General features: G+C 41.5%; 1 protein-coding gene across 3 annotated transcripts in view; it reads left to right on the top strand.

Annotated features, from left to right (window-relative positions):
* Positions 1-14,984, top strand: part of LOC121458918 (E3 ubiquitin-protein ligase RNF169) — a 49,527-nt gene that overhangs the window by 27,873 nt on the left and 6,670 nt on the right. For all 3 annotated transcript variants that reach the window (XR_005975889.1, XM_041668310.1, XM_041668308.1), the window contains exons 3-5: positions 8,509-8,655; positions 12,909-13,027; positions 14,519-14,618. Coding sequence is in view for 2 of the 3 variants with exons in the window: in XM_041668310.1 (XP_041524244.1) it covers positions 8,509-8,655; positions 12,909-13,027; positions 14,519-14,618 (366 nt within the window). In the remaining variant the exon portion in view is untranslated. The remainder of the gene's footprint in view (positions 1-8,508; positions 8,656-12,908; positions 13,028-14,518; positions 14,619-14,984) is intronic.

Below are 14,984 nucleotides of genomic sequence, written 5' to 3'. Positions count from 1 at the left end.
CATAGGCAGGCGGATCTCTGTGAGTTCGAGGCCAGCCTGGTCTACAAGAGCTAGTTCCAGGACAGGAACCAAAAGCTACGGAGAAACCCTGTCTCGAAAATTCAAAAAAAAAAAAAAAAAGTTGCTGTGGTTATAGTGTGTCTCTTCACAGCAATAAAACCCTAAGACAGAAGTTGGTACCAGGGACTGGGGTATTGCTGTGATAGGCCTATGATGCTTTTCTTTGGAGGAATTTGGACTTTGAACTTTGGGTTAGAAAAGCAGTTAAATAAATGTTTTAAGTAAGGCTTAAAGGGCCATCCTAGTCGTTCAAGATAATTTGAACTGTGGGGGCCCAGCTCGAGTTTCACAGAAGACTATTAATATGTGGCCTGGAGACCCTGGCTGCTTTCTGCCCTTGTCCAAAAAGCAAAAATAGAAAACAAACAAACAAACAAAAAAACAAACAGTCTGAGGCTAAATTATAGAGTTTCGATTAACTGCTTTGGTGGAGGACATTTCAAAACAGCCTGGCAATAGCTGTGTTGCTTGGTTACTAGTGGCCAGTCTTAAGCAGATCTATAATGAAAAGGAGCAAGCTGAGCAAGGGAAAATTCAAAACATGAAGTTTGAAAAGAAAAGGAGCACCAGGAAGAAGTTTAAAGAAAAGCCTGATGCCAGAAAGAATAAATGGAGTGATGACTCTGATCAGGGCCAGACCCCACCCAGCTAAGCTTCCAGTTTGTGAAAAGGAATTAAAGAACAGTTTAGGTCAAGGCATGGCAGCACATGCCTTTAACCTCAGTACGCAGGAGACAGGCAAGCAGACCTCTGAGTTAAAGGCCGACCTGGTCTACAGATTCAGTTTCTGGAAGCCAAGCTTAGGCAGTGAAGGAACCATTGAAAACAGAAAGCTGGTGAAGATGTAATTGAATGAGGAGGCCGTGTTCCAGCCCCAGAAAGCAGCAAAACTTGGCAGCTGAGGCCACATTGTTCTGGCTTTAAAGTCAAAGATAGAAGAAAGGCTTTATAGGATCTTCCTCCACAGCAAAGGAAAGCCACCAAACCCAGACATTTGTCAGGGGTGTCCCTGCATGGAGGCCGAGAGAGGCCATTGTATGAAGCTGTAAAGGTGAATCTTGGATTGCCTGAAGACTTCAAAATGTTGGAGATGCCAGAGCATGAGATATGTGCCAAAGAGAACTGCTAACAGGAAGTAGAACTAGCCCGGAAGAGAGAATCGCGTTGCAGTTAACAGAACCGAAAGGAGTGAAGAACTGAAGGAGTTTGCCCAGCTGGCTTTTAGTCCTGCTTTGGTCCAGGATTTCCTCACTACGTTCCCTTCCTACATTTGGAATGGTAATATATATATCCTGTGCCATTATATGTTGGAAGTTTGTGATCTACTTTTTGATTTTGATTTTACAGAGGATTACAGTTAAGAGATTGCATGAATCTCAAAAGAGACTTTGACGAACTTTGGACTTTTAAACGATGCTGAGATTATTATAGACTATAGAGACTTTTGTAAATTGAACTGAATGCATTTTGTGTTATGATATAGCCGTAAACCTATGGAGCCCAGGGAATGGAATGTTAATTGAATGAAAATGACCCCATAGGCTCATAATTCTTTATTGATTCTTTGGGAATTTCACATCATGTACTCCAATCCTGCTTACCTCCCATTTCCTCCATGTCTGTCCTTTACCCTTGAAGCATGACCTCCCCCAACATTAATTTAAAGCAAAATAACTACTTCCCTCCTCCATCTTTCCAACACTTCTTCATTCATCCTAGTGGCATTGGGAGCTGCAGTGTGTCACACAGTGTACCCTTGTGTCCAGTCAGCCCCACCCGCAGATGTCATTGCATTGAGTCATTAATCTGACTCAGGGCCTCTGGCACACCATCATCATGGACCCTCACTGAAACTCCTCAGACATCCTGCTGTTGCCCCAAGTCATGGAGATCCTGTGGATTGTCCCTCCACGCACTCCAACAGGTCATAGAATATAGTAGATGCTAGGGTGGGCCAACCCAAGGCTCAGGATGTGGGTCTGGGTGGTAGATAAGGTGATTTGTCCTGGCCACTGGGACCACTCCCTTCAGGTGAGGGGTAAAGCTAAGCTGAGCCACCTTTACAGCCCTTTTAAAACATACATTTAAAAGTCTCACTTTTTTTTTTTTTTTTGAAACAGGTTCTCTCTGTATATCCATGGCTGGCCTGGAACTTAATATGTAGACTAGGCTGGCCTCTAACTCATAGAGATCGGTCTGTCTCTGGCTCTGAGTGCTGAGATTGAAGATGTATGCCACCATGCCCAGTTCACTGACCCTTTATTATAATTAAGAATCTGCTTGTTTATCTCAGAATTTTAAAAAAATGCAGATATTATACAGTTAATATTAACCTAAGCTGAAAGGCAATATTGGAAAGCCAACTGCCCTATTTCAAATCCCGCTTTTGCTATTTACTAATATGAGAATTTCCCTCCCAAGTTGCATTTGCTCATGATGTTTCATCATAACAGTAGCAACCCTAAATAAGCCAACCAATATATCGACTTTTTCAGAAAGTAAAAGCAAAATAAACCCCACAAACCTTGTTCTTCAAATCTGTTATTAAGGAAATACAAAAGTAAAAGAAAGATTAGAAGATTTTATTCTCAGAGTGTGTATCTAACAGTGAACTTGTATCTAGAATAGATCAGAAATTCTTGTACATTCTAATAAAATAATAAGTAAATAAAATTACAGAAGGGCAAAAGGTTTGAACAGACATTTCACAAAAGAACATAGCCTATTAAGGACATGAAAAGACAGCGTAATTAGCCATTAGGGAAATACTAATTAAAACCACAGAGGCAACACCTTACATCCTCTCCCATTGGTGGAAAGACAAAATGTAAGAATAATGTAAACATTTGGAAGAACCTGAACTTCGTGCCTTGAAGCTAGAACTTTACAGCAATATACCCTCCATGGAAAGAGTTTTAGGAGTAGTTATGTAGTTTAACCTGCACTCTTTAATATTTGAGTAAAATTTAAAAGTGGGTATGTTCATGCAGTGAAGTAGGTCTTACTAATATAAAAGAATATCTAATTACAAACCCAGTTATATGTAAGTCTCAAAAACAAATTGAATGAACAATTGACATAGGGAATTGTAGGGCTGTGTGTGTGTGTGTGTGTGTGTGTGTGTGTGTGTATGTGGAGGCCAGAGGATGACCATGAACTTATTCTTTAGGTGCTGTCTATGTTGTTTTGAGTCTCTCAGTGGGACCTAGACCTCACCAGTTATTCAAGACAGCAGGCTGGCCAGCAAGTCCCATGGACTCCTTCTGTGTCTGCCTCCAGTTCTGGGATTACAAATATAGGCCAACGTACTGACCTTTTACAAGGGTTGTAGAAAATAGGTCCTCATATTTGCATGGCAAGTGCCTTCCTGGCTGAGCTGTCTTTGCTGTCTTCAAGTGCTATAATTTTATAATTGGCAAAACTAGTCTATAATAGGTAATAGTAGTCAGGTTGATGATTCTCCAAGACTGAGTAGGTGGGAGATTACTGATGAGCTCAAAGAGGCTTTGTAAGTGGTGGAAGTTGTCTGTATCTTGATTAGTGAAATGGTAACATGGATGTATATACATTTGTCAAACTCATTGAACTTTTCAAGTCTTCTTCATGTCCTATTGATTATTCCTTAATATAGTGATTTTTTTGAAAAAGATTTTTTTTCTATTACTTGTGTGTATAGGTGTGTGTAATGTGTACATGTGTGTTCAGGTACCCACAGAGGCCAGAGGGCTGTTCTATTTTATGAGCTGCCTGTCAGGGGTGCTGGAAATTGCAGCAAGCACTGTTCACCACCACTGAGCCATCTCTTCAGCTCTAACATGGTTGATTGAAAAAAGAAATTAGTCATGGTGGTGCATGCTTTTAAATTCCAGCACTCAGGAAGCAAAGGCAGGAGGATCTTTGTGAGTTCAAGGCCAGTCTGGTACAGATAGTGAGTTCCAGGACACTCAGGGAGTGGATTCTCATGACCTCATTGTATGTGAGAATGAATGCTTAAATGAAACAGAAAAATACACTCTCCATGCAATTAAATTAAACAGTGGTACAAATTGGAATTTTCTGTGTTTAGGCTGTGTGGGAAGTAACCTGTGTATCTGAGTGCACAGGTATGTTGTAGTTCACTTTTAGTTCATTGCCTTTATAAACTAGGTAATCTATAAAGACAGGATTACTTGAGGTGGCACAGTCCATAAATGTGGTCCTTGCGTCTGCTAATTATTTGGTGAGGATGTCACAGTGTGATGGCTTGAACGAGATGTCCCCTTAGTCTTGGGCGTTTGAATGGATGGTCTCCAGTTGGTGCTGCTATCTGGGGACGCTTAGGTGGCAGGGCATTGCTGGAAGGAGTATGTAACTGGGGGTAGGATTTGAGGTTTAAAAACCCAGGCCTTTCCTAGTGCCCTGCTCCCTGATGATTCAAGATGTGAGCTCTTAGTTTCCACCTCCAGCAGTCATGCCTCCGCTCTGCCATCATGGACACCCCCCACTCTAACCACAAGCCCAAATAAACTCTTCTTAAGCTGACTTGGTTGTGGTGTTTTATCGCAGCCATAGAAAGGTAACTAATACACGTTAAGACAGCAAGTGTGCTAGCATAGCATATCTCTCTTCTCTTAAGGAGTCGTTGATGTGATCAGGAAAACCCCGCACTCATGACTGATGTCTCAGAACCCTGTCATCATACTGTTAGTGTGCAAATATGAAGGTTACATTTCAGCACATGGACTTTTGGTGAATGCTTTAAGCTGTAACACACAAACATATATGTAGATATATGTATGTACTTCCTATCCAGAGAATATAGGGAACTTTTACTAGCAGGGCAGAGATGTGAATATCCATGCTGGGAAGAGGATGTGCAAACAGTGAGCTCAGGAAAGGTACTCTGCAGGGCTCTTCTCAGAAGAATGCAGATTAGAGTCCTCATGCAGTACCAACCCACAGGATGGCAAAAATAGAGCACCGAGTGATGGGGAATCTGGAGCGACTGTTGTCCTCCTACGTGGAGAGGCTGCAGGTGGGAGTGTAGTTTGATAACCAGCTTGAAAAGCTGGCAGCATGCCCATGTCTTATGACTCACAGTTTCTCTAGATACTATTCTGTGGTGTGCGTATGCCTAGGTAAGTCGTCAAGGTTATCAGCTTATTTCTAAATAGCCACAGAATAGAATGTCTCTAGCTATCTATAAATAACAGAATGGTTAAATTATTTTAAAACCAAACAAGAGAATACAAAAAATGAGAAGGAACACACAATAAGTTTCACAGAATGATCATGAATGATTATAGTCAAAAAGCATAAAACTCCATGTATGTAAAATTCAAAACTAGACCAACTATAGTAGCAAATGCAGCATTTGAGAAACTGAGGCAGTAGGCTGGAGAGTTCAAGGCCATCTTGGGCTTTAAAGTAAGATGCTGCCTGCAGCCCACCAAAAAGCAAGTAGTACAAAATGATTTTTGATAGAACCAAACAGGACCGGCAAAAACAAAATTAAAAAAAAAAACAATGAAATGATTCCTAATGATGCTCTGCTATACTCATAGATCAGCACCTAGCTCGATAGTCAGCAGAGACCCACAGTCAAACATTAGGTGGAGCCCAGGGGAATCCTACAGGAGAGGAGGAGAAAGGATTATAGGAGCCAGAGGGGTTGAGGATACCACAAGAACTTGACCCACAGAATCAATTTAGCTCACAGAGACCGAAGTGACAGTCATGACCTCTGTGTGGGTCTGAGCGAGGTCTGCTATATATGTATATTATGATTGTGTAGCATGGTGTTCTTGCGGGACTCTGGGAATGGGGCGTCTCTGACTTCTACCTGTTCTTGGGGCCCTTTTCCCCCAACTTGGTCTCCTCGTCCAGCCTTAATATGTCTGGTCTTACTATAATTTGTTGTGCCATGTTTGGTTGATTGCCCTGGAGGTATTCTTTTCTGAAGTGAAATGGAACAAGGAGATGGGGTTGCCCCTGAGAGGAGTAGAGGGAGGGGAAACTGATTGGGATGTAATATATGAGAGAATTAAAAAAAAAAAAAGGAAAAAGTGATTTTTGTTAAAGTATTAGAAACCAAGATTGTGGTTACTTTTGGGGAAGGAATTGGTTCAGGACACAGCTGGACTTCCCATAGCCCACTTCTTAAGTACAACTAGTTTACTAGGATGCTTCCTTACACTCAGGGAACCTCCTGTGTTCACTTACTCAACACCAAAGTTATAGCCACGCATACCAATGAAGTTATGAGCAGGGCAAATCCTGTGGAGACAGTCTGTTGCTTCAACATGGCCATTAGACACAGCATCCTCAGGCCTCCATATGCTACCTAAAACTGTTAGATCCTTTCATGGAGTCTTACAGGTGTGAGTGAAACGTGGGAAACTATACAAATGTCATGGACACAGAGGCTGAGGTCTTAGCTCAGTTCCTGGCACACAGATAGCAAATAACAATGACTAAAAGGCTAAACCTGATCCCTTTGGGGCCAGTTTGCCTCTGTATCCCTGAAAAGCAAATGCCTATCTGTGTGGGCTGTGTTCAGTTGTAGAAGACATAAAATCCTCCCTGTGGGCCGTGAGCGCTGACATCAGTTTTGTTTCCTGTTTGTGGATTCGCTCTTCTTCCTATATGGTCTCAATTGGATTGGGCGGAGCTGTGAGTCCGTTTCATTTGAATCTTCTTGCGTAACATTGTCTGTGGTATTTCTGCTTATATATAACCACCTGAAGCAGGTTCAGTGTCTTAGAGACTAGTCAGCCTTAGAGGAGATCCATAGAAATCTGAAAAATAAGACTAAGCAGGCTTTATGGTTTTGCTTTTGTTACTGTGGACTATTATTATTATTTAAACCTAGACACAACAGCCTATCAAAAGTATGTTTTAACTTGGTGTGATGGTGCAAGCCTGTAATGCCAGCTCTTGGGAAGTCAAAGGAGGAACACCGAGCTCAAAGGTAGCCTGGGCTACATAGTGAGCCCTTCTGTTGTAAAACAAGGGCCAGTGAGATGACCTAATGAGTGAAAATACATGCTGCCAAGCCCCACCCCATAGTGTGACCCTGGTAGGAGGAGAGAACCAGCTCCTCCATGTTGTCCTCAACCACGTGTACACCATGGCATGCTCGCATGCTCCTGCTGATTGGTGCAAATGTGCACACGAAATAAATAATTCACTAACTAATTAAAAATAAGCCATAACCTCCCCTAAACTATCATTTTTTCTTTAGCTTTATCTTTTTTACAAGAAATGAAAACTATAAATATCAGTGCTTGGGATGTATCATCTCATTTAAATTTATTAAAACATCGAGCAGTAAAAAAATGAAATAACAGTAGAAAGAACTGCTTAATAAGAGCACAGCAAGATCCTCTGCCAACTATTTAGAATACTTTCAGCCATAGTTTTGTCAGAGAAAGGCACAGAGGTCCCTATTCTGAGCTAAATAAGAGATGAACCGTTGACCTAAGAGTTCCCAGGTTTTTAAGTTCTCTTCTAGTTGCATAATGCAACACTGCCTTTCCTGAATGAGAAGCATATATCTGTGCCTTAGATTTCTTGTAGGTCTTGTGTCTTCGTTGACCTATCCTGTGACTAGGATATGAACGTAAAATGCAGGATGTTGGAACTGGGAGAAGTCATTGTTGTTGCTAATAAGACCCAACCAGCTACTCACATGCTCTTGGGGCTGCTTCGGTGCTTCTCCTGACCCACCCAGTACAATTATATGTAACTTATGGGGCAAGGATTGTTAGGGTTAGATTTATTTTTCCTATGTGAATAGATCTGTCTATGCAGCTAGGTTTTTTGTTTCATGTTGCAGAGCAGCACAGATACTGAACCAACAACCAGGGAACCTGCATGGGACTAACCTAGGCCCTCTGCATGTGTGTTACAGTGTGAACTTGGTCTTCTGTGGGAGTCCCAACAGTGGAAACAGAGGCTGTCTCACTCTTTTGCCAGCTTCTGGAACCCCCTTCCTCATACTGGGTCACCTTGCCCAGCCTTAATATGAGGGGAGGTGCTTGGTCTACTGCAACTTGATATGCCACGATTGGTTGATATCCATGGGGGGCCTGTTCTTTTCTGAAGGGAAACGGGGGTGGGGAGCTAGGAGGGGAGGAAGGAGAAACTGCAGTAGGGATGTAAATAATGATAATAAATCATTTAAAAATCATAACTTCATCTTAAACTGTATGTACACACAGTTATTCATTTTCATTATATTTACTTATATACAAAATGTTTTGGGAAAATAAGAATGCAGAGTAATTCAGTTTTACTCCGTGAACTGTGTTTTAGCTAGTGCCAAGTAAAAGCAGATTTATGTAAAAATTGGGGTGGCCATGTTTAATGAGAGTCACCCTGGAGGCTGCCACTTGTCTGTAGAGTAAAGAGGTTTTCAAGTCTGGGATTTTCAAAACTCCACGTCTCTGTGTGATTTGTATTTTTCAGCTGAGAGAAGAGAAGTTACAGGAAGAAAAAACTTGTGAAGATAAGATCCACAAGGTACTGCAGGAGGATTCAGAAATGGGAAAAAGGAAAACGGATGAACAGAAAACAAGAGATGAGCCAGTGGTGCTGAAAACAACTCTGGAGCAGGTCAGTGGGCACCTGGGTGGACATCTGCCCAGTCTGCCGTCCAGCCAGGGAAGTGGGTCTGAGAGCTCTGTGCAGCCTAGGAGTAGGGAAGCACTTCCCATCCAGATGGAGATGGAGGAAGCAGTTTTGAATGGGGCAGTGACAGCCTGGGTCAGTGTGCTACACGTGATAAGATTTGTATGTATACCATCATACTGACGTATGTGCTGGTTTTTGCATTAAACTTCATACATCTTAACATCTTCAATTAGATTTTTTAAGGTTTATTTATTATGTATACAGTATTCTGCCAGCATGTATGCCTGCAGGCCAGAAGAAGGCACCAGATCTTATTGATGTTTTTGATTGTTGTCAGCCTCCATGTGGTTGCTGGGAATTGAACTCAAGACCTCTGGAAGAGCAGCCAGTGCTGTCAACCTCTGAGCCATTTCTCCAGCCCTCAAGCATCTCTCTAGCCCTCTGATTTCTTTTAAGCTGTATTTTACTTTCCTTTATCCTCTGTAATCCCTTGAGCAGAACTATGCTTAGGTATAAGTACATCCTCAGCCAGGCATGGTGGCACATGCCTTTAATCCCGTCACTCTGGAGGCAGAGGCAGGAAGGTCTCTGTGATTTTGAGGCCAGCCTGGTCTACAAATCTTGACCCAGGATAGCCAGGGTGGTTACACAGAGAAAACCCTGTCTTGAAAAACAATAACAAAAAAAAATACGTTCTCCAATATTAGATGAGTAGTCTAAGCTTACCCAGTTAGGCACATGATTGAGCCAACTCTTGCTTGAACATATCCATTACTGTTTTTTATTACTTACTTGTATGTGTATAAGCAATGCATACCTTGACACAAATGTACAAATGTGACAGTCAAAAGATAAGCTGTGAGAGTTATTCTTCTCTTTCCATCACGTGGGTCCTGGGGATTGAATTCAAATCCCACCAACCTATCTGACTGTACCAAGAAAGTACGTTTTGAAAATGTACTTATATTCGCATAGAAAAATAGGAGTTTAATGTCAATTCTAGTTACAGTGGTTTGAACATCTAATGATTGCTGAATATTTTTGAGTCATATCTTTTAAGTATTTTTATATAGCCTTGTTAAAATTTCAGGTTACTTTTTTAAATGGGTTGAAATTAATGAAGCCTTAACATATGTGAAGATAGGCAACATAAGAGAGTAGGAGAATGAGGGAGTGCCGGAGAGATTGCTGATCTTGTAGAGGAACTGGGTTCCATTTCCAGCACCCACAAGTTGGCTCACAGTATTTGAAAGACCCGCTGCTTGTAAGGATACACGTGCTTTAGCTTAGGAGGCAATAGGATGCATGCTGGTTTGACTACAGCCTCAGCTATGCCTTTTTCCAATCGTAGTATCCTCAAACAGTCCCAAAGCCCCCATACCTAGATTTCCTCCAGGAACAGGTCTCTAATACTGATTTTATGTCACAGCTGGGCATCATAATTATTTTGCTTTTAGCACTACTGTTTTTGAAATAGAAATCAGTTAAACCAGCACAGTTCACTTCTCTAAAGGAATCAGAAAATGCAGCTCTTCAGATTCCCTTATTGTCAGTAGCCAGGTTCACAATATTGTCAATGCAAAGCACAGTGAGTAACATCCAACTTGTTTTGGATTTTTATAATCCTGCCCTTTTCTACCCTCCTATTTCCTTGTACATTTTTGAGGACTTTTAAATGGCTTTAATAGTTTTTAGACTAATGCAGGCTTGTGCTCCCAACTACTTGAGAGACTGAAGTCAGAAGATTGCAACTTCAGTGCTAGCTTGGGCAACTCAGTGAAACTTTCTAAAATAAAAATTCCAACAAAGGCCAACAGTGGAGTAGAAGAACATTTGACTGGCATGTGCAAAGACCCGGGTTCAGTCCCTGTACTGGGGCAAAGCAAGTGCTTGGTCTTGAACAAACAATCTTATTATATTAAAATTGGGCTCAAGAGAATCTGAATAGTTTCAATGGAAAGCCAGCCAGTGAACTCTTTGTATTAAGTGTGTGTCCTGATGAGACAAGTCATTACACTTTCGTACCACCAAACCTCAACGACCCTGCATTTCTGTGAGAACTCTTCAGCCAGCACTCAGGTCCTTCCTTAAGCATGATTCTAGCTTGTCTTCCCATTCTTGAGTATGATCCAAGACTCTTGGGAGCAGAACCATTTGCTGCCAGTGCATATATTCTGCTTCCCTTTTTCTGGTGAGTTTCTTGCTGCTGGAAAGGTTGCTCTGTCTCTCTGGGTCCAGTTTAAAAGCTGTCACCTTCAGACTGGTAGAGATCCTCACTTCATTCATCCTCCTTTCCTCATTTCACCCTCAATACTTAGTGACTGCTACAAGATTTCATGCTCCTATTATAGATTTTGATTGATTGTTGACGTGTTTCTGACCCATTTAAAAACCTCCCACAATTCCTTGCCCATCACAAGTTTTTAATGCATGCTCATGAAAATATTAAACTCAGAAGAACATACTCTTTCTAAGAAAGGAGAGATCCGGGCAGTGGTGGAGCACGCCTTTAATCCCAGCACTCTGGAGGCAGAGGCAGGCGGATCTCTGAGTTTGAGACCAGCCTGGTCTACAAGAGCTAGTTCCAGGACAGGCTCCAAAGCTACAGAGAAACCCTGTCTCGAAAAACCAAAAATAAATAAATAAAAATTTAAAAAAGTAAAAAATAAACAAAAACAAAAGGAGAGATATGATCTATTATTTTCTGAAATAGAAATAAAATGTTTAAATTGTTGTTTTCTTATAGTACCATTAATCTAATAATGGTGTGAATTGTTGAAAAACAGAACAGTATAGCTAACAGTTATATTAAGGATTACAAATCAGAAATGAAAGATTCTACAACCTAGAGTAACCCCTATAGGCATTTTGGTAATTATCCTAATCTGACCTATTTTCTAAGTGCAATGTGCACACACATCTGTACGCGTGCACACATACACACACACCCTTATGTATGCACTACATGTTCTTTTCATTCAGAAATGTTGATTTGCATGCAAACTGCATTACAGCTCCTTTTTAGTTCATTATAAATTGTGCCTTTCCCTGTAAATAAAGAATTCATATCTTTCTTCAGTTGTCCCCTAGTACAACTTGAGAATTTTAATCTCCTGTAGATATCTTACTGTCTTAAACGCTACTGTGGTAAATTACTAAAAGGAGACCAGGTGAAAGTGAGCTTTGAAGCTGTTCTAGCATGTGTGTTGCTCAGTTGTCACCACCCTGGACGGGTGGTTTAGATGAACTCCTTTCTGTGCTGTATGAAAGCCACACCTGCTTCCCCTGCCCCTACCAGCCTGGGAGGGACGGTGGTGTTTTTAGTGTCACTGCAGACTTTTTGTCTCCCCGTGCTCTGCACTGTCTTAGGCTTGTCTATATCCAACACGAAAGATGAGAGGTAGACATTTCCTAGCTAATGTTCCTAGGTTGTGAGCATGGAAGCGTGGAGACATGGGTAGCTTTTGTCTATGTAGATATTTGCCATTTAGTTTTAATAATGCAGTTTAGTTTTCATCAGTTAAAAGGAATTTGGTGAATAGTATAAAACTAAGATTTTTTTAATACTGTTTAAGTTTCTAAAAGTAAAGTCTATTTTTTGAGGGCTTGCCTGTTAGCTTATTTAATATTTTATCAGTTTAGCAGAATCTTTACAGTAGTGAAGTGGTTCTCAACTTTCCTAATTCTGTGACCCTTTAATACAGTTTCTTATGTTGTGGTGACCCCAACCTTAAGATTATTCTCGTTGGTACTGTATAACTATAATTTTGCTACTGTTATGAATCATAATGTAAATACGTTGGAGACAAAGGTTTGTTAAGGGGGTCAAGACCCACAGGTTAAGAACCACAGATTTAGAGACGGCGAAAACGGATGTAAAGATGAGCCACTGACCCTAGCTAGAATGACACTGAGAAGGATGGGGTCCAAATAATCTTTTGCTTGGTACCAAACTGGTTATGAAAAGAGACCAAAGTACATAAAGAGTGCCATTATTTATTTGTGTTGAGTCTGTCACCTCTCTCCCAGAGTTGGAAGAAAATATCAAATGTAATTTGATAATGGGTTAATTTGATTTGGGATATTTTCAGTTAAAGCCACATTTGCAATTAGTATTTTCAGAAAGCACTTCTAATCAAATTGGAACTCAGAAAAGTGAGAGATTGAACTTTGAAACCATAGCTACGATAGATCCGATGGGAACCCCAATTTTATCTCCCTTGTCTCCTTGCCAGTGTCCTGCACGTCTCTCGGATTCAGAGAATGAAGAACCTTCTCGGGGCCAAATGATACAGACACATCGCTCGGCCTTTGTCTCCAAGAACAGCTCCTACTCCTTAGCTTTCCTGGCAGGGTAAGAGCTGAATTCAGAGTTCTTTCATGTTGGGTGACAGGGTCTTCGGACAAGTAGCGGGAGTAAAAAGAGATGATATTATTAATAGATTATAGCTGGATGGTGGTGGTGCACGCCTTTAATCCCACTCTCTGGAGGCAGAGGCAGCAGATCTCTGTGATTTTGAGGCCAGCCTGGTCTACAGAATGAGTTCCAGGACAACCAGGATTGTTATGCAGAGAAACCCTGTCTTGAAAAAGCAAAAAAAAAAAAAAAGACCAAGTAGATTACAGAGGTGTGTGTGTGTAAGGTTAACCTCCATGGTGTTCCTCGGGAGCCATCTACCTTGTTCTTTGAGACAGGGCACCTGATTGGCCTGAAACTTGGCAAGTGGGCTAGGTGAGCCTCAGGAGCCCAGGACCTGCCTGTCCCCACCTTCCTAGCATTAGGATTGCAAGTGGTCTTTGAAATCAACCTCAGTCTTCTATAAAAATTCAGAAGCTAAGAAAAGTCGTATTTACTCATTTCTGGCATCCTCTAGGTAGGATTACGTTAATTTCGTATCTGCAAAGTGTGAACCTTTCTCCTATGGAAATGACAAGTCTCCTTCGGTTTGACAGTATCTGTAGACTCTCCCTCTGGACTGTAAGACTCTTAGAAGGAGTGAGACTGGGTTGTTTCCTTTCCTTGCCTACACCTAGTTTCAGGAAGTTTTTAAAATCCTGGTCAAGGAATTTCTGGGTCCTTTAGGCTTTGCAGGTCCTGGGGAGGAAAAGAAAGCAGGATTGGATGGCTGCTTGACCCTGGAGGAATACAGAAGGGCAGGCAGTGGGCAGGCAGTGGGCAGGCGGCAGGTAGTCGTCATTTGTTCAGTAGACGTTTTGGAAGTGATTCAATGCCCTCTTCTGGCCTCCTTGGGCACCATGTGTTATACAGTATACATGCAGGCAAACCACCCACACAAAAAGTAAGTATAACAAAAAGTATAAAGTCATAATACAAAAGATAAAAATCACGTGTTCTGGAAAACTCGGGAAACTCAAATGTAATGAGTTAGCAAGAGACTACACTTAATTTTGACTACCTAAATAAAAACACAGAGCATTGTGGTGCATCTTCCTAAATGCTTCTTTTTTGTTTTTTTTCTTTGTTTCATTGCTGCCTTAGATTGCTTGCAGAGAGGTGTGGGTCTGATAGGAAGAACAGGTTTTATTTGTTAGGGAACTGTATACTGTACACATCTTCTGAGGGAGGTATAGGGAGGTAAAATACCCCCACTCTCTAAGCCTGGCAGACAGCCGTCTTCTCTGCCTCACCGAGGCAGGGTCTGAAAACAAGCCTGAACTAAGTGTCCTGTCTTTCTTATTGGTGTTTGGTTAATAAGTTAACCTGTTTTCTATTATAGCTACCGAAGGGTTGTCTTTCTTGGTGAGTGGCTTAGAATGGTAAGAGACTGTCATCTTTTCCTAAACTCACGTAGGGGCTAATCGTAACTAAATATTCTTTTTATAGGAAGCTAAACACCAAGGTGCAGAGGAGTCAGAGCTGCAGTGACACGGTTCAGGACCGAGTGAAGAGCAGGCTCAGAACTGCTCCACCCAACAGAGCCAAGGTACACCTCAGCCTCAGGCTCACCCAGCAACACACACATAGCTTCCCCTGCACCAGGCAAAGTACGTTAGTTGCACAGGATTAGGATCCTATAGACAGAGATGAAGGAAGAAGGTTCAAATTAGTAGACAGAGTTGGGGGGTATTACACCATTATAGATAGATACCTTTTAAGTAGGTCTCGGTGAGACCCATCTTCAGATTTTAATGTTTCTAATTCCTTAATGTGTGTGTATGTGTTTTAAGCTAGGATTTCCCTATTTTTTTAAGGTACACTTTACCCTTCTCCCTTCCTTCCCCATCTTCCCACCATCTAAAGGATTTATGTAGAAACAAATACATACATGAGAGAGCTGGAGGGATGGCTC

This window comes from Microtus oregoni, unplaced genomic scaffold (assembly GCF_018167655.1).
Source record: "Microtus oregoni isolate MIOR12 unplaced genomic scaffold, Mior012 000018F_ref0000195, whole genome shotgun sequence".
Classification (NCBI taxonomy): Eukaryota; Metazoa; Chordata; class Mammalia; order Rodentia; family Cricetidae; genus Microtus; species Microtus oregoni.
This window is presented reverse-complemented; position numbering and strand designations above follow the sequence as displayed.